Raw genomic sequence first — 24,430 nt, forward strand, 5'->3', positions numbered from 1 at the left:
AAAAAAAAAAAAAAAAGTAAAATAAGATTTTACTCCCAAAATAGCCATAGAGAAATATTTTCTCAATACCAATCACAACTGGAAATATGTTTCTAAGATCATATTAGATGCCATCTTATTATGTTACAAATTCAGATTAATTCAGTAAACATCCATTGAGAACCTCCAAGTGATAGGAAAAAGAATGACACACCCAAACGCAGACATTAAAGAGCACACAGTCTATTAGGGGACAAGAACATCTGAAGAAATAATGACGTTACCGTATAATACATGCAATAATAGAAATATATAAAAAGAATAAAGATAACAGAGCAGAGGATGATTATTTATGTGTGGAGGATCATGTAAGATTTCACAAATAAGATGTCAAATAAATTGGCCAAGGTTTGAAGTTAAAATATTTAAGTTGTATATGTATCCTATGTTTAATTCCCTGTTTTAACTGACTAATGAGTTGAGTAACTATTGATACTAGCATTTATTGCATTGGATAAGAGAGAATCCTGAAAATAACTGGGGGTTGTAGATATGACTTGGGAATTATTAAAGTCCAGTAGGAGTGAGTTTGTTTACAGTGGATTAGAGAATTGTTTCAGGCACTTGGGAAACAAAAAGGAATACATACATAGTCATGTTAGCCAGTCCAGTCATTTTAAGGATAAAGTGCTCACCGATATACATCAAATGTCATAGAGATAAGTGAAATATAACTGAACTATGACCACCAGATAGAACAATTTCAGTGACATAGTGAATCTGAGCAGAAGTGACCCAAAAAACCAAATGAGAAGTGAAAATGCCCAGTGAGAGGAGACCTCTCTCTCAACAAGCTGGGATGACCCTGAGTTCGGTAAACATTTGCTAAAAAGACTCAGAGAACGGTCATGACAATGGTGATGACTTCTCTGCTCTGAGCGTTCACTTCCCTTTCCCCATTCTCTCCGTGGACCAGGTATCTGGATTTACTAAGCTGATACCTACAGTGTAGGATTCATATTCCAAATGATTCTGGTTTGTCTAAGAGAATTTTTTCTTATATATTCTAATGGCTTTTTAGAACTGTATGCTCTTAACAAATGGAAACAGAATTCCTCTTAAAGGAGTAAATTTTTAAAAATATTTATTTATTTTTGGCTGCATTGGGACTTTTTTGCTGAGTGCCGGTTTTCTCTAGTTGCAGTGAGCGGGGGCTGCTCTTTGTTGTGGTGTGCAGGCTTCTCACTGCGGTGGCTTCTCTTGTTGCAGAGCACAGGCTCTAGGCATGTGGGCCTCAGTAGTTGTGGTACGCAGGCTCAGTAGTTGTGACTCGCAGGCTCTAGAGCACAGGCTCAGTAGTTGTGGCGCACGGGCTTAGCTGCTCTGTGGCATGTGGCATCTTCCCGGACCAGGGCTCAAACCTGTGTCCCCTGCATTGGCTGGGGGATTCTTAATCACTGCGCCACCAGGGAAGTCGGGAGTAAATGTTTTTGTTTGAAGAAACATCCTGCTAAGTTGGCTTGAGGAAGACAAACTTTGTGAGTGCAGATTCCACAGGCACCAAGGCATCAGAGTTTGGTGGAAGCTATACTGCATAACACAAGGGGAAGAGCTTTTGCTCTTTTGAAGGAACCATTCATCTGTCTTCCCTGAAGAAATCTCCAGTAAGATTTGTTCTTAAGTGCTTTGTACAATTTCAGTCTGTTCTTTGTTCGCTATTGTCCTGTTGAAGGGACTGAGCTTCATGTCTGGGTCAACCCAGGATGAAACAGGCATCACACACATGTCAAAACCAGAGTCCAGGAAAGAAGACATATGAGACAGAGGACGCATCCTGGGAATCCCAGAACTTGGAAGGGAACTGCAGAATTGGGGAGTTTGAGTCACTTCCACCCAGGTGTCTGGGTAGCACAGCGGCCCTCAGTTCCATCTGGGTTGCACACTAGATAAAAGCATTCCTTGAGAAAAGGGTCTACTGGGTCTAAACCCTTCTTTTTCAGCCTCAGAACCCACACGATATTAGGCACACAGCAAGTGTTGAAAATATCTATTAATTCAAAGTTTGGGTTTTACTTACAAGAAAACCAAAAATATTTTAACTTCACAGCACATAATAAGCATTTCTTTCAATTGTCTTCTACCATTGAAAAAAATGGTTTTCTAACCTTAGTAAATCCAGTTCACCATAATGAGCCAAAATTTCTAACGATCCAATTCTAAACCATGATTTTGCAACACGCAGCACTACTGCACCTGAAAAAGAAACATTTATTTTAGCATAAACTATTTTAAACTATGCAAACAGCATAATACGCTTTTCTTTAAAATGAAATTACTTTAATAAAAAAGGATACAGTGATTGGATTTATCAGAAAAACAATTAATTTACATCCTAGAAAGGGTCAAGGATTTTTCTGTCTTTCTTTATGCCTGAATCAGTTAGAATGTGAGGAACCACAACACCTTCAGAAATACTGAGGCCCCAACCTAGTGAGATGCTACTTGGTTAAACGGTTAGGCTCCCACTGTCTCCTCAGTTGTGACCTTTTCCCTGGACCTCACCCTGAAATATAGAATTAGTGGAATATTTCTATGGCACAATCCCTGTACATGACTTCTATTTGTGTAACTAATTGGAAATTAACTTCAATTTCAAAAATTTGCATATGTTCTAACATGAATATGCTGAAGAAATACAGTGAATCTGTGCATTTTGTGATTGTGTTTGTAGCCTTCTATTTCCGTCTTCCGTTCTGATCGTAGACAATTAGTAATACAATTAGTAAATGAATTCATGCTTTTTTCTTATAAGGTATGCTGTACTGACATGTGTTTCCATGTCAAGGTGAGGTCTATCCCAGATGACAAAGCTGCTGCTCTACTGGGGCTGTCGTTCAATGAAACACCATACTCGCTGCTACCTCTGGGCCTTTGTGCACTTCTCCCTGCCCCAACCCCTCTTCTCCCCATACTGAAATCCTTGCTAACTTTCTAATCTTGTGCTCAAGATCAATTCCCACTTCCTCCATAAAGCTAACCGGATTGCCCTTTTCCTAACCTCAGATTATTTATTATTCAATTGCTATGGAGTCTATAGTGTCTACTGCTATAGACACTATTGCTATAGTGTCTATGAAGACTGAGTTTCTTAAGACCAGGGACCACGGTATGTACTTATTACTCCTGGACCCCCAGAGATGAGTCCAGTGGTATGCACAGAAAAGGGCTAATTAGTATTTTCTGGGTCGACTAAGTTACCCATATAGTCAGGATTCATTCACGCTAGTAATCTGAATATTTATTTTCATGTGGTTTTTTTTTTTTAGCAAGAAAAATACATTCACTTAGAAAAAAAAATAAGAGCTCAATAGATGATTCTGAATGTTTACTTTATGAATAGCCATTGAATCACTGAATGTCAGTCCTGAAAGACATAGAAGGTGTCATCTCAGCTAAGCCCTCATTTTAGTTGGAGAAACAGGGGAAAAATGTGACTTGCCCAAAGTCACAAATCAATTCCCACAGAGCCGGTTAGAGGTTTCACATATTCTTTTTGTCTGTCCAGCTCTTTTCCTACAGTGTCTGCTGGGCAAATATTAGGGAAAAGCACAATCAAAATATCTGAATATGACTTAGATGTGGAAATTCTATGAACGGCCTAAAAAGGAGAAATACTTGAGATAATTTGAAACCATTAAGTTTGGTTTCCGAACCATCTAATTCAAAATTCAGATTAACAGGGAATTCCCTGGTGGTCCAGTGGTTAGGACTCTGCCCTTTCACTGCTGAGGGCCTGGGTTCAATCCCGACCAGGTCCTGGTCGGGATTGAACCCACAGGCTGTGAGGCACGGCCAAAAAAAATTCAGATTAACAATATATACGTCATAGACATAAAAGTAGTATTGTGCCCATCATATTAACAGTCTGTGATCGGAATCTCATTTCCAATCACCATAAACAAAAAGACCTAAATAGCTGTTAAAGCCCCATATGCAGTAATAGTATGCATTTTATCCAGATAATATTATAGAGGAGAGAGAGAGATGCCTTAAAGATAAATAACTTTAATTCCTTTAAACATGAACACTCTAGGGGGATTATTATGAAAACCTTATCAAAACATATTTTTCCCAAAGTATGAAGAACATAAAATGTTCTCTTGGTGAATCACTATAAACATCAGTAAAAACGCTGGCCCGTAACACAGTGATGTCCAAGGGACCCAATAAAGCAGGTAGGGCTGTCAGCGGTTCTCAATAGCTCTGCATTTTAAATAGTTAAATATGTTTATTATTGATTTTCAGGTCTCCTGCCTCTCCAGAGATTCAGAGTCAAGTTTCTCTCACTCTTCCTTTTTCACTGCTCTATGGCACTTTCTCATCCCCTTTCTAATTTATTTCTGACCTACTAAAAGCTGAAGGAAAAGTTAACCGAACTTATTGGAAGTAAACAGGAAGTAAGAGCAATCAGGATCTGAGGTGAGGGGGTCTCCTGGGAAGGAAGTATATGAATGTTCATGCACTGGCTTTATAATGTTTTGCTGGCTGTTCATAAACTTCCCAGGTTAACTTCCCAGAAGTTTGTTGTTAGAAAAGGATGGATTAGTGATGTAAGGGTGTGGGAAAGGATATTCTATTATAACATCATAACACTGAAATTACATCATGAAGGTCATGTTTTAAGAAGACTGCAAAGATGCCCAATTTCTGTTGTTCCTGAAGAACTTAGTCTAATTTTATGTAAGTGTTCTAAGAACTGTTATTACCTCGTTCTTTCACAACGTTTCCATTGTAGAACTGATCTCTCCATACTGCATCATCACTTACAACCAGACTGAAAGGTAAGAGAATCAAACAAAGTTATATTGTACTTAACTGCTAGCAAGCCATCAAGAAGTAACTAAAACTGTAAGAAACGATGAGAAATCATGCTATTGGGGGTTTATCTGCTCACTTGACTGACACATTTCTGGAGATAACATGATGCGGTCCTGAAAGTTAGCTTCAAGGGAAGAGGAATTACCTTGCAGCTCTGCTAGTGGGAATTCTGAGATAGTACATAGCCTCACTACACAAAAATTCTCTCATGGAGGAACGAAGCACAGCTCTGCCGTCGCCACTTCTATGGGTAATATGATAAAAAAGATTTTCAGTTATAATTAAGATAACATCAATTTTTACTTAGATGACTAAAAAAAAAAAACAGAAGTACCGGGAGTATGGGGTTTTTCCTGAGCCTTTTAATTGGAGCTCCCACTTTTCACCCTGCCTTAAAAGAAAAAAACAAACCTAAATATTAGCAGATTTGTGTTAATATTTAGCAGAAAAGCTATTATTCAAGAAAACATGTAGTACCTGTTCATGTAAATTCCAATAAGATGGGCTCTTCCATCCCCGAGCTGATCTGCCCATATCCCAAACTAAAAGGGAAAATTATTCATGTTTATTAACCTTTAAAGCTTTTATTGTAATTTATAATCAAAGTTACTTTGTCAAAATTGAAAATGGAATAGTGCATTTTTAAGATTATAACAATCAACACCCTGAATAATGGTGAAAATAAAATTCAATCCATAAGACGTAACTGAAATTCATTTAAAGAACATAAATTTAAGAAATATAATTAATTTCTTCATCATCTTATAGCTGAGCTCAAGCTTGTTAGGTGTAGAATACTGAGAACTGATCTATTTTCTTCCAGAATAGGAACTAGGAATGATTTATTAGTAGAAAATTTGCCTATACTATACGCATACAATATAAAATCAGAAGCATACTGTACCTGAAAAAATTGCTTTTGAATGTACATGATTAACTGTTTCCAAACTTTTCTGTTAAAATTTGTTTGTGGTTGTTCAGCTCCCAGCTGTGCCACTTACTAGCTGTGGAAATTTGTTTGAGTAACTTAATCTCACTGAGACTGACCTTTCACTTCTGTAAAATGGGAAAACCCTTGCCAGATTGTTGTAAGAATGAATGTTAATATACGCAAAATGCCTTGCACTGTGTCCAACACACCCAAGTGCTCAAAAGATGGTAATTATTACCAACAATTACCTGCTAAGTTAAACATCACTCTGTTCTCTTAAATTAATCAGTTAATCTTTAACTCACAAGAAAGTCACAGCAATTTCAACAATTGGTTCTGTGTTTCCTCTCCTTTTTTTAAAATCAGATTCCACACATTGAACTTGCTTCAACGTCTTGCTGTATTTCTAGAAGGTGCCTTCTTAATTGCTTCAGCATGTATAACATCCCCAATTAATCCTGACTTAACTTCTAGCAGTTCTAAAAATGTTCTACAGCTATCCTGGCAAAATTATATTCTATTTGCCCTTCTGAGGCTTTTATATTGACTCATTGTGTGGCCTGACTTTGCCTAAATCTCTTGCCAAAACTCCACTGAATGAATTCTCTAGCGATAATCACAGAAATGTTATATTGTGCTGCCCCAGTTTTCTCAATTCCATTAGAGAAACTTACACCCTAGCTTTATCACAAGAAATCACATCAGCTAATCTATATATGACTTATTCTTTTAGAAACATCTTCTTGAAGTCTCAATACACCTAATATTAGAAATTAATGCAAAATAACTTCTTCAGTAGGATAGCATTTCTACCAGCTGTTTATATTTGCATAAGGAGGTGATATTGGTGCTACTCTTACCTGGTGGCCCCCATATCTGTGAGCCAGTGGAATGGATCCAAGTACTATCTTTTCGCCACTTACAAGCTGGATAAAATCATCTGTTTCTGAGACAGATAAATCAAGGTCCAAAATATCTTCTAGCACTTGCTGAGGCAGGAAAAGAAAAATCTTCTTACAAACTTAAGTAATCCTTTAACAGTTTTTGAGAAAATAAACTTTATGGTAAAAAGAAAATTAAAAGAATAAACTTCTTCCAAAATTACATTAATATTTTCTCAGAAGAGATGTACCATACTTTCTAGGATTATTTATGCTACTTGGGAAAATTAGGTCTATTAGATAGTTCTAAAATTGTTATGGCTTTCTTATTATGCATGGTAAAATAATATTCTTCCTAGTACATATTCTTTAAAGGAACTAGAAAAAAGTAAATGTCCTATTATTATCCCAAATTCATCTATATCATGAGAGAATAATTTAGAATTTGTTATTGGAGCCCCTTTCTAAGAATTTAACTAATTTACCCCTTTTTTCCAGAAAAGTGTGTTTTCCTTGTAAGATAACTTTAAAATGAAACTGAGTACTAGTCTCCAGGAATAAGTATCAAAAAGTGACTTCTAAGAATGACATTCTCCAAGTTATAAATTTTAAACACAAAGATAATCATTTATCAATAGATTAACAATTTAACTCTGAAAAAAATATTACTAATTTTTTAGACAAAAGTTATAGTGAGTTAAGTGTTGTGAAAAAGTAAAGCCTAACCTTTGAAACTGCTACAAGATGTACTCTTGATTTGAAAGGAGTGGGGTAGGCAATTGAAAAAACACAGTTTTTCACTTTACGCACATAATTTTCTTTAACAGGATCAATTGGCAACACAGCTGATTAAAAAAAAAAAAAGACAACCCTTCTTAATGTTCTCATTTGTTGCACATACAGCATTAATAGTCCTTAGAAAGCCTACAGTTCTTTAAGAAAATCAACTTAAACTACTATTTTGTTCATACTTTGTTATTTAAAGACTTATTTTCAACCATATCTATTCAATATTCATATATTACAGTATACTAAACTGTCCAAGAAGATGTGAGATGTAAAAAGTTTAAAACAAGACACATACCCTGTCTTCAAAGATTTTCACTTATGGGAGACCAATGGGATGTGCAATTTATTTATAAATAAGAATATATGAATAAAATGAGGTGAGCTATCAGAATTACAGTACTGGCCAATCCAGTAGATCCAACCAAAAAAATATTTGACACTTAATCACATTCTTTCTGCCCTTCAGAAAAATCATAATTAATTGAAGGAAACAGATACATACATAAATAACTGTAAACCAGGCAACAGATGTTTTACTAAATGTACAAAACTGCTTCCAATCCCATCAGAAACTTCAAAACATTTGATACATGCCTGTTCACAGGGCTAGAATTCTAAAAATTGCCTCTAAAGAGATAAACTATGTTTCATGAAGTCCATGCACTAAAGCCCATGTACTTTACTTAAAAAGCTGTAGAGAAAAAAAGAAGCTTTGGGCATGCTTTAGATACTCAGAAAATGTTTAAGTACAATTCTTAAAATCTTAATGTTTTCCTAATCCAAACAAATTAAAACAAAAAATAGAAGAGGATAGGTGTATTACTAAAACAAGGGACACAAAAACCTATGTTTCTGGATAGAGATATTATCAGGATGTCACTGTCACCAAATTATTTACTAAACATAATGGAAACCCAATCAAATTATTTACTAAACATAATGGAAATCCAGTCAAAAATCGCAGTAGGATTTTTTTTTTTGAAGAAAGAAAGTGTAAATCTGAGAAAACACTTTTTTTTAATAACAGAAATGGGAGCTTCCTTATCATTTTAAAAATTGTAAAAATAACTAAAAATATTGCTATCCCCAAAATAGATGCAAAAATCAGTGGGACTCCATAAAAAGCACAGAAACAGTCCTAAGTAATGTAAGAATTCCCTATATAATGAAAACAATATTTTGAATCAGTGGAGAAAGGTGGCATCAGGTCAATTTGTTCAATTGTTTGGAATAACTCCTTTTTATTCCACACAAGCCTAGGTGAACTAAATGTCAGTTATAATAGAAACAAGAGGATTCTTATATCTTCTCCATATGAGTAAAAAACCGGCAAATGTGGGTCAGATTTAGCTCTTTACACTTTCCCCTAAGTGCATGGTGAATAAGGCAGCATCATGGGGGAACAAATGGGTAGTCAACCAAAAAACAGATTTTAGTATCCATCAGGAAAACCTGAGTATGATTAGGAGTGGATGATCCAATAGTGTATTTTCTTCTCTTTTAGGAGAGCCTCTGTGTGGAAATAGACTAAATTATATAATTAATGCATAATCTTTTATGATGCTCTAAGATTTTAGTAGAGCATGGGCAGTATATAATGTTTCACTAATACTTATTTTTTTGTACGGATTGACTCACATTTTGGCAAGGTAGCTGATCAGCTAACACCTGTGATCACTGGCCATGGAACAAAAAAGACTAATTGCTTCAGAGGTACCCGGTCCTCACCCTTGTTACATTTAGCGAACTAATCAGTCATAGACTAAGACCCCAGAGAAAATTCCAAATGCATGTTAACCCGTTATCTTAACATTTCAGAGAAATCGGTAGTTGAAATAAGGGTATTATTTCAAGTCTTCAGAATTCAGTTTGGTCTAAGAATATGAAATGCACAAAAATTGCTCACCTTTCAGTGCAACTCTTCTCAATCAATGTTCTTACCAGAGTTACACTGATAATTCATTTATCAGTTATCTAATAACATCAGGATGAGATGTTTCTATGCAGTACTATGAAACAATATATGGTTATATTTTGTATATAATCTCTCCTTGGCTGTAAAACCTGGTCCTACCTAATGTTTTGAACAGTATCATCATTATGGAAATAAAATGTCTTCGAGTGTAGCCAATTCTCCAACATCAAAATAACTTTGAAAATGTTTCAACTGTACACTTATTCCATTTTTATCACTGTTACTAGTTGTTTCATTTGTATAAGTGCAGTCAAAAAGGCCCAAGCCATTTCTAGACTGTGCACGAGAGGAGTCTGTTCTTTGGCAATTACTTGCACAGCTTAGACAATGTTTTAACTTTCTAGACTCATGCTTGGCCTAGTTGGGTCAAAGGAACTACTTTGTATTCTGCATGTCCTGTTGGTGGGTTATTGTTCATGAGAAGTTTAGCTATACTATAATGGCGGAGGCCTTCACAAATTTCATCTGCCTTCCCCCCTACTTAGCTTTGCCAAATTACATCTTTTTAAGAGCCAGGTTATTGTTTTAATCTGGGTAAACAATTTCTAAATGAAAATGGCATAACAGAATTGTGTAGTGCTCTATCTACCAACTATGTGAGCTTGGGCAAGACAGTTAATTCCTATATATCTGTTTCTCTACCTATAAAAAAACGGCAAATGAAAATATTCTAAGTCACAGTATTGTTGCAAGTACAAGTGTTTACCAAAACACTCTATTTTGGCCAACTCCACCTGTGGACATTTCTTAATACATAAACCTAGATCAAGATAAGCCACAGGTGCATATTAACAACCTTAATTTGTAAAGCACCTGACATCTTTTATATAATATTCTTCAAAATTAGGGGGAAAAAACCTCAATAAAACTGACATTTTTAAAAACTTCTTTATATGCTTTTATTCAGTTAAAAAATTTTGAAGATAAATGTAAAAATGTGCTCAGCTATACGGGTACTTGAATTCTTTGATGCAAAATGCATGAGTCAGAAGAACAAGAAAAAATATCAGAGAATCACAGTTGCCTGTTTGCTGGTCTATTTTCTCATAAGAGTGAATTTTTTGAGGACAGAGTTAAGTTTCTTCTATTTCTGTATCCCCAATGCTTACACTTTCTCTGATAGGCTTTGTGCGTTTGTACGCATGTACTCAATGATTCATTATATCACGACTTCTCTTATAAAGACACCCTCTCATTACCATGAGAAGAGTAGATCTGGCCACAGAATTAAGGAAAGGTCTTTCTAACCCTTATCGGGCATTAATCCTGTCCATTCTCCAGTATTCCCTGGGCTGGTTACAAGTAGGTTCAACATTACCAAATATTAAACAACTTCGCACAGCTCAGTACACCCACGGGCGGGACTCACATATCCAGATGTGAGCAAGACTGCCAAACTAGGCCACAATATACCTATAAGGTTTTCAGAGGAGAGCGTCCAGAAGTCGAGAGACGAGGCTAATCTAACTTCTCTTATACAATAGCCCTGCTCGGGGTTTGACTTGTTACTGTAAAGATGCAAAAGGCTGGCACTTCCTGCAAGGCCAGGTCGCCATAAGGAGCAGACGACGGCGTGGCAGGTAACACCCAAGAGAAGCAGCCGCGGAAACTGGAGCCTCCGGATTAGGCAGCGAAACAGGAACCCGATGCTTCGCGTCCTACTTCTGCCTAAATACGCAAAAGGAAAGTTCATGATTGTTCGTCGGGCGCCCTGTAGCATTTCTAGATGACAGCGGTCTAACACGGGTGCATTTTTGCGGAGACTGCGGGAGGCACCGGCTGGGCGGGGTCGGGGGAGGCCGCTCCCCAGAAGGAAGGTCACGCTGGTTTCTCCCGAGCCAGCGGCGGGCGGGCGGGCGGGCAGGGGTACTAGGGAATCCAGCAGGCTCCTCCTCCTCCGGGGTGGGAAGCGCCCTCGGGAGAAGCGAGAAGGGGCGGGGCTGGCGAGGCAGAAGCTCTTCCGCTGCCGGACTTCCGGCTCCGGGTCCCGGCAGGAGGGGCCGCCGGGCCAGAGGCGGAGCTGTAGCTCTGCCGCGACTTTCAGACGCGGGCCATGGCCTCGTGCTGGTGGCGATGGCGGCGCGGCTGCTCCTGGAGGCCGGCGGCGCGGAGTCCCGGGCCCGGCTCCCTCGGCCGCGCGGGACTGTCCGGGCTGCGCGCTGCCGCCGCCGCTGCAGCCCGCGCGCAGGTGAGGCCGGGAAGCGCGCGCCGTAGCTGGGCGCAGAGGTCACCGCACTAATGACAGCGGCGCCGCAGAATGAATGAGGGCGAGCTGCACGAGCGGCGGGCGGGGGCCGCGGGGCTACGCTGGGACGCGACCCAGGGCTGGCGGGGCACCGAGGACTGGACAGAGCCGAGGGGTGGGCGCCCCGCGCGGGCTGCAGAGCTGTGTCCCGGGACAGGGGAGCGTCTCGGGTGTGGGGAAGGGGCGGTGAGGAGCCAGGTCCCGGGGAAACGCAGGTGTGGCCCAGTGGTCTCCTGGGGTATGCGTAAAGCGTGGAGAGCGTCTGCAGGTGTTTCCTCTCGAGTTACAGCCAGGGCTTCGGGGGCAGCAGAACTTAATTGGGAGTTTAGAGCAAAAGGTGCTCTGAGCGCTCAGAGATACGGAGGGTCCGGGTGGCCTCGGAATAGGCGGAAAAGTCTCGTGGAGAACGCAAGGCTGATGCTTAGAGTGGACCGGAGTTCAGTCCTGCGGTAGTTGTTTCGGAGGGAGGGCACACCTGGACGGGCTGGAAGGAGAAGAGGCCTGAGGATGTCGCAAGTGGAGAAACCTTGATTTTTAAATCGACCTATGACTTCTTGAAGCAGAGTCAGAATCTGAGCACTAACCGTGACTCCCTGACGCTCTCCCCTGCTGCCTTTGGACTCCATCTCATTTTTTTCCCTTTCCGGTCAGTTTAGCTCCTGTGTATTGACAAGTTTCTATGGCCCTGTGAGTCCTTTGCCGCACTTTGTAGTGATTAATTCCTGGCGTACCACAGGCTAGGCTCGTACTGGTAAGCATAACCACGCAAGGTCTGTGGACTCACTGTCCTTTTAGAGACTTCTCCGGTCGCATAGTAATTGTATGTGTTCTCCTCTCATCCTCAAGGCTCATTTTTTTAAAAAGTTTATTTGAATTTAGGACTCTTCCGTTGCAGTCAGATTTGGTGCACTTCCGTGTCCATCAAAGACCATTTCCCAATATGAAATATGTAGTATTTCTAAATGTCTACTTTGGGATACATATGCATACATAATCACAACTTATCCAAAATAGACATTTGGAGAGAGAATGACAGCTGGGCTAGTCTATGGATTAGACAGTAAAGAGAGAATATGGGAAAAAGAGAGTCTGCTGGGATCCATTTCAGTACTGTTCTAGCCAGCCTTCAAATATTTCCAGTACCGCAGATGAGGATGTTATTTGGAGAGATGGATGCACCCACCACTGATGCTACTGATACTTCTTTTCTTTGATGATCCTTATTTATTTATTTTTAATTCCATGCCCATTAAACAATTATCTTAGTCACAGAAAGGGTGCTTTCCTGGAGAGAATATGCTGGATGTCTTCCATGTCTGCCTTAATGACCACAAGGAGGAGCCTTGCTGGTAATGCCAGTACCGTGTATTTCTGATTCGTGTCAGTGGTATTTTTCACTGTAAATGCATGAGCCTTCTGATGTCTGCCTCAGGAGGGTGTGTTGTGGCAGGTTCAAGTCTGTTAGGGCCTGATAGTCCTTGGGGACGAAGAGCAACAACTATAAAGCCACGCCCGTCTCTCCCAGCACAGCTCCTTTTCCTGATGTTTGTGTTCTCTGAACTTCTTCATTGGTAGTGTTCAAACGTCTTGGAATAGGACGGAAACCAGTGTGTATATGATTGTGCCAAATCACTTGTCAGTATGTCTTGATTCTTTCTCAGCATTTTCTCTTTTTTAAAAAAAGTAACTTCATGAGAGGCAAGGTTGGCTTTCAGGGAGAGTATGTGATGGAAAGACACAAAATTGGAATTGGGAGATGGTTGTTGCCTGTGCTAGCACTGGCACACTAAGTGGCTCCAGTTACACCACTCCCTTTGAATACTTTTCCTGTTCTCCTGAGCACCTCTCACCACGTTGGGAAACATTGCCTGAAGGTACTCTTTTATTTTTTTTTATTTATGTTTTATTTTTGCGGTACACGGGCCTCTCACTGTTGTGGCTTCTCCCGTTACGGAGCACAGGCTCCGGATGCGCAGGCTCAGCGGCTACGGCTCACGAGCCCAGCTGTTCCGTGGCATGTGGGATCTTCCCGGACCGGGCCACGAACCCGTGTCCCCTGTATCAGCTCTCAACCACTGCGCCACCAGGGAAGCCCGCCCAAAGGTACTCTTAAAGCAGAAGACAGCTTGGTTGAGTACATACCATATTAAATGTACACAGCTAAGAGCTTTACATATGATCTCTCAATTAATCTTAGCATCTCTGTGAGTAGATATTATCAGAAAGCTGTCTCAAGGTAACTACTGGGAAATGTTGGGATCTGAGCCAAGATCCACCTTCCAGGCTTTCAACAAGCTACGCTGTTGCACTGCCCAGTGGTTAAGAGCGCTCTGTATAAGCTGTGTAATTTTAACTCTTCACCCCAAGTTAGAGGTTAGGTCTCAGATTGAATAAGCATTATAATAAATCCTAAATTCGTGTGAATCATTTACGCATGAAGGCTGACAAAAGTAGGTTAAGTGTCATGTAATGGTAAAATGAAAGGATTATCACTTTTTTTCCTTAGGACATTTTAATGCCTGGGGTGTCATAAATGTCCTTACTGGTTTAATGAATATAATGCTACGGTGAAAATAGAACTCAGGACCGCCTTCTTTGGCCACTGCCTGCCTGGCAAAGTCAACCTTTATTGTCATTTTAGTATGTCTAAAGCAGGGTGTGTTCACTAAAGAAAATTCAGAAAATATGAATTTTAAAAGAATAAAGCAAAAAACTCCCACGATCCTATTTATTCCAAAATAACTTTTGTGTGTGTGTGTGTGTGTGTGTGTGTGTGTGTGTGTGTGTGTGTTACGCGGGCCTCTCACGGTTGTGGCCTCTCCCGTTGCGGAGCACAGGCTCCGGATGCGCAGGCTCAGCGGCCATGGCTCACGGGCCCAGCCGCTCCGCGCATGTGGGATCTTCCCGGACCAGGGCACGAACCCGTGTCCCCTGCATCGGCAGGCGGACTCTCCACCACTGCGCCACCAGGGAAGCCCAAAATAACTATTTTTAATAGCCTGGTTTATATGCTTCTAAACCCTGCTTTCTGATTTTATTTGTGTGGGTGTACACATTTTTAGTGGAATCACATAATGCACACAGTGCTGTAGGTGCTTTTTTCTTTTGATATATTGTAAACATACCCATATTACCAGTTTTTCAGACTTTTCTGAATTTCAAGTTCCCCGGCTATATAAAAACAAGTAGTTGTGAGAGTCAAATAGTGTGAAAGCACATTGTAAGGCTTTATTACCTTCGTTTTCTTTTTCTACTGCTAAATCCATCCTTTGTCAAGATATTTTCTTCAAGTATTCTGTAAGAGCGCTTCACACATCAGATTAGTAAATTAGTAATTTTTGAAATGCCTGTGTCGCTGAATTCTTCAAGTTAGCTGCTGTATCTGTGGGTCCCCACTCCTGTGCACAATAATTGTTGGAACTATTTGTCGGCACCACCTCTGAATCCTTTAGAAGTCGTCTCTTGTTGTTCTTGATCTCTCAATATTATCAAACTGTGCTGCTGAGCTTGCTTGTTTGTTGACATTACTTTTCAAGAAGTACCATTTCCAAGTATATTCAGGAACAGTGGCTTGAAATAGGCAGCGTTTGTGTAACTGTAAATTTCTTCCTTAGCATTGAAATCCTTTCTTTTTCACTATCTGGGCAGATGCTTTTGGGATCTTGATTATTCTTTGTTTTAAACCAAGTTAAGACTTTAAAAGAGTGTAAACTACACTAATCCTTACTATTCTCTGCCCACTCTTAGCTAAATGGAAGGGAGTTTCAGATCTGGAAAGATAGATGTGAATATGGAGCAGTCTTTGGGGGAAGGGATAGATTATAGATGTTTTTTATTTTCTGCTTTTTGCATATTTATATTTTCTGTAATGACGATTATTGCTTTTGTAATAAGGAAAGAAAACTTTTATTTTTTCTAAAGTCTGCAGTCTAAATGGACAACTAAAAGATAAAGGTTACTTTTATTATAAATTATGGGAGTTTTAATTTATCTAGTGTTATAAACAAGTTTTTCACAAATGTTCTTACAAGTTTCTTAATACTTTTATTTTATAGGTGTCCTATTTTAATCTTGTGAAGAGTTTAACATCTGCCTTTCCAAATATGTATAGTATATCACGGTAAGTTTATAATCCGTATTGCAACTAAAATTATTAGCCATACTGCCAGTAAATTTCTATTCTAAATTGTGATGGGCTAGTCCAACAAATTGGATATGCTGTTTAACTAAGTGCCACAATATCTGCTCTATGTGATCTCTGCCTTTTGAAAAAATGGGAATACAGTTGTCCCTTGGTATGGTGGAGGGGGATTGGTTCTAGCCATGCCCCCACCTCAGATACCAAAATTGAGGATGCTCAAGTCCTATAATATTTGCGTACAACCTACACACATCATCCCATATACTTTATTTTTTTTAAAGGAACATTTATTTATTTATGGCTGCATTGGGTCTCTGTTGCTGCGCGCGGGCTTTCTCTAGTTACAGCGATCAGGGGGGCTACTCTTTGTTGTGGTGTGTGTGCTTCTCATTGCGGTGGCGTCTCTTGTTGTGGAACATGGGCTCTAGGCATGCAGGCTTCAGTAGTTGTGGCACATGGGCTCAGTAGTTGTGGCTCATGGGCTCTAGAGTGCAGGCTCAGTAGTTGTGGCGCACAGGCTTAGTTGCTCCACGGCATGTGAGATCTTCCCGGACCAGGGATCAAACCTGTGTCCCCTGCATTGGCAGGTGTATTCTTAGCCACTGCACCACCAGGGAAGTCCCCATCCCATATACTTTAAATTTATTTATTTATTTATTTATTTATTTATTTATTTATTTATTTATTTATATTTTTGGCTGCGTTGGGTCTTTGTTGCCATGTGCTGGCTTTCTCTAGCTGAGGGGAGAGGGGGCTACTCTTCGTTGCAGTGCACGGGCTTCTTACTGTGGTGACTTCTCTTGTTGCGGAGCACAAGCTCTAGGCACAAGGGCTTCAGTAGTTGTGGCACATGGGCTCAGTAGTTGTGGCTCACAGGCTCTAGAGCACAGGCTCGCAGGCTTAGTTGCTCTGCAGCATGTGGGATCTTCCTGGACCAGGGCTCAAACCTGTGTCCCCTGCATTGGCAGGCAGATTGTTAACCACTGTGCCACCAGGGAAGCCCCTCATCCCATATACTTTAAATCATCTCTAGGTGACTTATAATACCTAATACAATGTAAATGCTGTGCAAATTGTTATAAATACAATGTAAATGCTGTGTAAATAGTTACCAAGCATGGCAAATTCAAATTTTGTTTTTTGAAACTTTCTGGAATTTTATGAATTTATATATTTATATATATAAATATATATTTTTATATATATAAATTTTTTTTTCAGTTCGAGGTTGGTTGAATCCGCGGATGCGGAACCCATAGGTATGGAGGCCCAACTGTGTAAAATTTAAACTCAGAACACAATGAACATGGTTTATATTTCTTTGATTTTATGGGTTCTCAGTGTCCTGGTTATAAAAATTGATGTATTGTTGAGCAAGATCAGAATTCTGTTATGTTTTTCTAAATTATAATGACCTCTTTGTATTCATGCTTAATTTCCAGCAAGTATCTGGGCTTAAATTTTCCATCATCATACTCTGCTGTATATATATGCATAGGTCTATATAATTCTTACTTAAAAGTGAAGTTATCTCAGTAAAGTAACGCTCAGTCTTCCACTGTGTGCATTTCTGCCTCTCCAGGTTCCATCACATGACGCCAGCAGTGTGCTGTTGTAGTAAAACACGGAGCGGTGAGAAATACACTGATCCTTTTAACCTTGGCTGGAGAGACTTGAAAGGTCTGTACGAGGACATCAGGAAGGTAAGATACTTTTGACGATGCTGTAAAGTAATGTTGATTTCTTAGAATTATGAGCAAACAGTGCAGGTTTTCACATGTGTGCCATGCTGTTGCAGATTTGATTCCCAAATGTCAGGTTTCAGATGTTTCTTGAGCAACAAGTGTGGGGCATCGTGGAGGATGCAATGCAAGTTACTATCCAGAGGGGGGTGATGGCAGAATTGGGAAACTGAAAAAAAAGGTACAGGCAGCACGTACACGTCCAAAGAGTCATCTAACCTTTCCTTGCCAAATCCATCACGTGCTCCAGGCCTGGTGAGGCTATGAAGCCTCCGGTGACTCCTGCTACTGTCTTCCTGTCCAGTTCTGAATATCAGTGCCAGGCTGACCCAAATAGGGCTTTCTTCGCTAAGCATTCTTTTCCCAGAATTTTCAGTGGCCCCCAGCATCACGTGGATTCTCAGTTGCTGCCCAGAAATGTTCACGTGCCCTTGGTTAGCTTCCTTCCCGTTTCAAGGTTCTGCACCTTGCCTCTGCAGCCCCCACCCGACTCTCCTGTTTTCACCACTTCCTGTCCAGTGGACCAAGCAGAGGCCGTGAAGGAGGAACTCCTTGAACGCCTGCTCTGGGCCGTTTGCAGCCCACACTGCTGCGTGCTGGCCTCCTCCCCTTCCACCTCAGTGAAGTCAGGTTTCCCTCCTTTCCAGCTTCATCCCTGTACCTCTGGTTAAGTCCCATCCCCTTTGCCTCCTCTGGGCCCTAGGAACTCCTGCAATTCCCTGTTCTCCTGTCTTTATCTGCAGACTCGCTCTCTTCATTCTCTTTCGGATCCATTTTGGATGCTCCAGCTCCTTCCTGTTTGTCTTTTAAAGGACCATCCCTTCACCCTGTGTCCTACCCCTTCCCTTCCAGTATTCTTGGCCTCTCTCTCTCTTTTGCCCCTTCACCACTGCTCCGCCATCGCACTGTGCCTTCCTTTCCAGCCTCTCCTCTGAAACTGCCTTTGCTTCCCTCCACCAAATCCAGCGGGCACTGCTGGTTTGTATCTTCCCGGACTCTTTGAACATGGGACACTGTTCACCACAGCCCCCTCTGTGAAACCCACTTCTTGGCTTCTGCACTCTGCTTGTCCTCCTGACTCTTAGGCCATTCTTCAGTCAGCTTCCTGGGTTCCTCTCTGTCCCCTCCACCCCACCCCTATTAATTGTGCCATCCCTGGGGTTCTGTCGGCTCCTCTTCTCTCTCTGTCTTCAGTTTACCCTTTCCCATGCTTATGAGTCCCACATAATATCTCCAGTCCAGATGGAATTTTCTCTCCTAAATTTTGTCTGCTCACTGGGCAGCTCCCTGGAATGTCCGTGACTGTCTCGCACTTGGCAGATCTGAAGCTCTACCTTTTCCTACAGATTGTTTTTTCTCTTGTTTTTCCTATTGATTGGAGGTTGCCACCCAGGAACCCGGGGAGGATCCTCGATGCAGCCTCCTCTTCCCCTCCACACCCTCCTCGTCTCGTCTGTCTCTTGCTTTCAGTCCCCAGCTTTGCTTTCCTCCTCCTGCCCTCAGCCTGAGCCAGAGACGCCCCCGTTGTGCTCCCAGAGGAGCTGCACTTACCTCCACGACAGCAGTCCCCCTGCAGTGTTGTTTTCCTTCCCCCATCTAGACTCTGAGCTGCCTGTGGGCAAGGGGCTGTCCTGTTTATCTTTGAAACCTCTGTGTTTATTATTGTCCTTGGCACTGAGTCAGTAACTGAGGGAGTGAGTGGCTGGCCTGCTGGACTGTGTTCACTTGAGCCCTGCTGAAGGTCCTTTGGGTCCATTTGTAGCTCCCATTGCTCCCAGGGCATGAGCTCTGGTTCTCTGCAGCAAGTCCCTGAGGGACAGATACAATAAACACACATGCCCATCACCAGGAAGGCTCTCCCTCCTCTTCAGAAATCAAAATCCTACTTATCCTCTAATCCCCAGTCAAAGCTTATCTCCTCCATGAAATGTTCAGTTTTTCTCGTCCACACTGATCTCTCCATTCTTTGAACTTTAATGCACTTAACGTATAATGCACTTAACGTACGGCATTGTTCAAGTTACCACCATATTATTCATTGAATATTTCACATTTTTAAACATTTTGCTTTCCCAACTCAATTGGAAGCTCCTTGCCATCAGGTAAACCATGTCTTACACCTTCCCTATGAACCTTTGGCTTGTGTGGCTAAGTAACGGCTGAGCCAGACTCTGACCCCTGCTCTTTCTGGCCACGTCTCGTCTTCCAGCCCCTGATACCCACTGACCTCCTGCTTCATTGGCTCCCCATCTTTGTCCTCTCCCCTGCATCTTCCAAGCTGCAACCAGCCCTGTTTCTTTCTCTCTCCAGCTGTCACTGGCCATCTGGTACTTTCCTCCCCCAACCTGCTATCTCTTGGAGTCATGGGGTGGCAGCAGTGCCCACCCCAGCACTGAGGCCCCTGGGGGCGAGCCAGGCATTGCTTGTGGCCCAGCCACACACAGGCAGCTTTATGGCCATACAACGTTGGAACCGTTTCCTACTGAGTGTTGAATTTCTCAGTTGAAATGAATACACAAAAATCAAATCAAAATTTTGTGAAAGAAATCCCACTGACTGTGCGGTTATGATGCTTTATTGACACAGAGAAACTTTGTTTCAGGAACTATTCATATCTACAACAGAACTTAAGGAAATGTGTGAATACTACTTTGATGGAAAAGGAAAAGCCTTTCGACCAATTATTGTGGTGCTAATGGCCCGAGCCTGTAATATTCATCATAATAACTCCCGGTGAGTTATTTACTTTCTCCCCTTTATTGGTTTTATATTTGGCACACCTTCCTTCCCAAGGTTACTGTTTAGTCTCCTGTTTAAGAAGTAGCATGTATCTGAGAATTCACTTTGTGGTAGTTTCTAGCTTTGTGTTCCCAAGGTCACCCTGGAGTCTAGTCTGGGCATCTTCCTTTTCCATGCTTTTTAGTATCCGTGGAAGAACAACTTCAGCTGCAAATAAACATTTTGGAAAGAATTTTCAAAGCCACATTGAGTTTTCTCATTCAGAAGTAAAGAATACCAGGATGTATGCATACTTGTAATCATTGTACACACGGGGCCATTAGTCCAAAGGTTGATGGTTATAAAGTCATGAGTTAGGCCTGGATTCTGGGCACCACGCCCACTGCAGGGCTTGACTTCCTGTGGCCTTTGGAAACGTGCCAAAGAAAAATCTTGAAAGAAGACATTTTGACTATCGGTCTTCAACTTCTATGTTTCAAATATGTGTAAATTTTTCAAATATTAAAACAACTGCAATGTTTTAATATTAAAGGAAAACGACAGAGGACCCATTGCCATTATTTTTTAGACTCTTTGCCATGTTACTGGAGTGTCTTCACAATTTTTTTGTTACATCATGTAATCTATTGATGTAACCTCCAGTAGACAGTAATATACTCATACATTTCCCTAGTGTTGAACATTTGCATTACATTCCCTTTTCTCTGTAGATAGCACTTTAAGGAAAGCCTAAGGTTTGCCAGCACTAAATTTAAGGATGCTGTCAGAACGAGTGTCAGATGTTGCTTCTTAGCACATGCTTGCCTCTGCCCGCAGCCGTTTGCGCCCCGCTGCTGTGCCCCTCCAGCTCCAGGATATGATTCCATGCTCATGGGTGCCTCCCACTTACCCTGAGACTTTCCAAGTGCTCACAGTATAGTTTGAACAAGCAGTGAAATCTTTGGCAATGGCCGTTTTCCCATCATCAGGACCACTTTCACCTCACCGGAAGGCAGGGCAGCAGAAATGCTCCCTCTGAACCAAACTTGAAATACTTCTCACATAGTCTAGAACTGGGTTTCTCAGCCGTGACTCTGCTGACATTCGGGGCCAGATAATTCTTTGCCGCAGGGACTGTTATGTGTCTTGTAGGGTGTTTGGCAGCCCCTCCCCTCTTTGATGACGACCAAGAAATTTCCCCAGACATTGCTAGATGTCCCCAGAGGAGCAGAATCGTCCCTGGTTGAGAACCACTGGTCTAGAGATAGTGTGTGTTTATATTTTTAATTTCTCAGATTAACACACAATACGGTTCATCACCCTCACAGAAAACAAGGGAAGGAAAATATTCTGCATTGCTCACCTTAAATCCTGTCAGCTGTTATCCCCAGAGTCAAAGTCTTCAATTTACCTCATTGAAACTGTATAAACTGTTGGTTGCAGAAAAAAAATGGGAGACTATACACCCAGAAAAGGCATTGCTAGTTTAAGAAAAAGGAAGTTCAATTCTGCCTTCTCCAGGGATGCTCTAGCTACAGCTTTGTTCTCCCCATAGCTGACGGGAGCAGGGCTTGCTGAAGGCGCAGTATGGAGGCATCGGGATGTGAGTCGTGACTGTGGCGTGCATTTGGGTGGTACAGTAGCCTAACGATATTATTCTCCAAGCCCCAGCTTCTTGAGAATACTTACTTCCTAAGGACCCTTTTGGATCAGGCTCTTAATAGGCCAAATATCTAGCTGTTAACTTCCAAGCCACTTAAAGCAAGAGGGGGTGGGGAATGTGGGGAGAGCCTGGGCCATTTGTGATTTTGCTTTGCTGTAGGAGGTTTAGAACCGTGTGGGGCAAAGGTAAAGGATTCTGGGCAGGACCACGCAGGCCTCTGTTTCTAGCTGGTGCCACCAGCGGCCGCTCCACTTCTTCACCTGCCTGCTTGTTGGTGTCGGCGGAATAGCGAGAGGCCTGCCTCAGCATTTGACAGTCACAGTTTATTGGCTCCTCTAAGGCTTATTAGACATCACCATCTTGCTTCTGAGATGTGTATTAAATAGGTTAACAGTAATCCTGGAGGGGATTTTAGAAAACAGAATAGAACAGATACCTTAAGAAATGGGGGGTGGGGGAACTACCTTCGCTGAGTTTCTCTTTTCCTGTATTAAGCTTGTCCGTCGTCCATTATGTGTCCCCTGCTAGATCACTTCACTGGGAATTCTTAACCTGAGGTCCGTGAAAGCTGGGGTAGGGGTGGGGGTGTCTGTGAGCCCTTTAGAATTGTGTGCAGAAATTTTCGTATGTTTGCACGCAAAGGTATACATGGCCTATAGCATATTCTTAAAGGGTAATATGGCCCCCAAAACCTTAAGCCTTCATCTTTTTCTTCTGTGCATCCTGATAACTACAGTACTGGTCAAGTAAGGTAGGACGCATACAACAGATAATCAGACTTGAAAGGTCCAGAAGACAGAGTTGTGGTGGATTCTGAGCCAAGCTGCCCAGATCCCCCTTCCCTAAAGGACCCTTTGCCCCAGCTGCTGGTCCAGTGTTGCTGGTGGAGAGTCTTCAGTTCACAGCCTCTTCAAGGGTTGCCGCGACTGCAGAGAATTCTCTCACCTTAGCCAGTCCACATCCAGGGACTGACAGATGAAGGGCCATTCTAGCTCCAGAGCACACGATGGAGTGGCTGCGGCTATGGATGGGCCTGCACTGCAGAGACTTCTCCCTCTACCGCATCCTCTTGTCTCCTCCCCCTCCCTCAGGTGTTGACCCCAAGGGCATTTCTGAGTAGACATTCTGTACTTTAAACGTGAGAGTCTGCTTACCCGAGAACCCAACCCTCAACAGAGTTCAGCAAAACCCAACTACCTGTGGGTCAGAACTTACCTTATCAAAGAATCCAAGTCAGAACTGAGCTTTATAAAGAATAGATTTCTATGAAATTGCTCTACTTATTGACCACAACACAATTAGTGTCTCTTCTCAAACAAGCCAAACCTGTCCTACTCAGAGACCTCATTGAAGGCACCTGTTCTTATCATCAGTCTTGACACCATGAGTTTCTCGTGGAAATCTTCTGGCACTGGAAAGTGGATATCACTGCCAGTGATTAGGATAACAGGCCTACTCAAGTTATATTGGGCACAGATTTGTTGATCTTGACTGTACAAATAGTCAAGTGGCACTGAATCCCACTAGTCTAGTTTACAAAGCCAGACATTTGATTAGATAGAACAGATAAGATGCAGTTTTCACATTAGTAAATAGGTCAAGCTTCCAAATGCGGTAAAACTCTTAAATTCAGAGGAAGTAACTTTTGTGATTGTCATAAAAACAAAGGAAACTACAAAAACTTACTCTAGGGAAACTGTAACAAAACAGTCATCACAGCAGCAGCTCACATGAATGATTCCTAGAGTCAGGCCGCTAACGATTCTAGAACCATTCTTGGTTTCTGTGTGTTCTGAATCATTGAGCCAGCTACTGCTGCGGCTGTTTATGGGTTAGGAAGGTTGGTGCCACAAGAAATATTTTTGTCTTTAACCTAGGAGGTGGCACTTTTGATGTGTCCATACTCATAATTAAAATGGATCTTGATGTAAAGTCTGTAATAAGGGATACCTACTGAGGTAGAGGAGGCTTTGATAACCAGGTGGTTGTCCATTTCATGGATGAGGTCAGGCCCAAGCCTAAGGGGAACATCATTGAGAGCAAGGTGGCTATGGGGCTTTGAACATGTTGTGTGCTCACTCGTTGGCTCCCACCACCCAGGGGGAGGCTGATTCTATCACCGAAGGAATCAACGTCTACACGTTCATCAGCTGTGCTCAATTTAAAAAACCCAAATGCTGCATTATTCTTTTGCACCCTGGATCCTGTGGAGAAAGCCAGCCTGGATAAGCTGCAGGTCTGAGATATCATCATGGAGTCACTCTCCACATGTCCAAGGCTTCCAAAATGCAGTGTTTCTTCAGTGGCAAAAAAATAACTAGGAGCATGAATCCTGCATCATTTACGATGCAACTTTGCAGACATCTGTTTTTATCTGGATATAAATCTGAAAGATTCAGGAGCTGCTGCTCTTGAATGTTAGTTATTTTTCTTGATACTAAAACTGTTGATGGATTCGTGACTGTTAGGATCAAGCTTAAAACCGCTC

At 41.6% G+C, this 24,430-nt stretch overlaps 2 protein-coding genes across 3 annotated transcripts in view; one reads left to right on the forward strand and one right to left on the reverse strand.

The window, feature by feature from the left end:
• Window positions 1-11,153, reverse strand: part of LOC103080477 (selenoprotein O-like) — a 27,787-nt gene extending 16,634 nt beyond the window's left edge. The window contains exons 1-8 of the mRNA XM_007471366.1: window positions 10,847-11,153; window positions 7,396-7,514; window positions 6,649-6,777; window positions 5,335-5,399; window positions 5,192-5,248; window positions 5,003-5,101; window positions 4,746-4,813; window positions 2,145-2,232 (exon numbers count right to left, since the gene is read on the reverse strand). Coding sequence (XP_007471428.1) covers window positions 2,145-2,232; window positions 4,746-4,813; window positions 5,003-5,101; window positions 5,192-5,248; window positions 5,335-5,399; window positions 6,649-6,777; window positions 7,396-7,514; window positions 10,847-11,153 — 932 coding nt within the window. The remainder of the gene's footprint in view (window positions 1-2,144; window positions 2,233-4,745; window positions 4,814-5,002; window positions 5,102-5,191; window positions 5,249-5,334; window positions 5,400-6,648; window positions 6,778-7,395; window positions 7,515-10,846) is intronic.
• A 328-nt stretch (window positions 11,154-11,481) lies between these two features.
• The window catches only part of PDSS1 (decaprenyl diphosphate synthase subunit 1), a 46,871-nt gene continuing 33,922 nt past the window's right edge, over window positions 11,482-24,430 (forward strand). Inside the window, exons 1-5 of one of the 2 annotated variants that reach the window (XM_007471368.1) lie at window positions 11,487-11,626; window positions 12,170-12,194; window positions 15,734-15,798; window positions 17,402-17,522; window positions 20,164-20,294. In XM_007471368.1, coding sequence (XP_007471430.1) covers window positions 11,487-11,626; window positions 12,170-12,194; window positions 15,734-15,798; window positions 17,402-17,522; window positions 20,164-20,294 — 482 coding nt within the window. Of the gene's footprint in view, window positions 11,627-12,169; window positions 12,195-15,733; window positions 15,799-17,401; window positions 17,523-20,163; window positions 20,295-24,430 lie in introns of both variants that reach the window. The other variant, XM_007471367.1, reaches the window with a different exon arrangement.

The sequence above is a fragment of the Lipotes vexillifer genome, unplaced genomic scaffold (genome assembly GCF_000442215.2).
Source record: "Lipotes vexillifer unplaced genomic scaffold, Lipotes_vexillifer_v1.1 scaffold1049, whole genome shotgun sequence".
NCBI classification, from domain to species: Eukaryota; Metazoa; Chordata; class Mammalia; order Artiodactyla; family Lipotidae; genus Lipotes; species Lipotes vexillifer.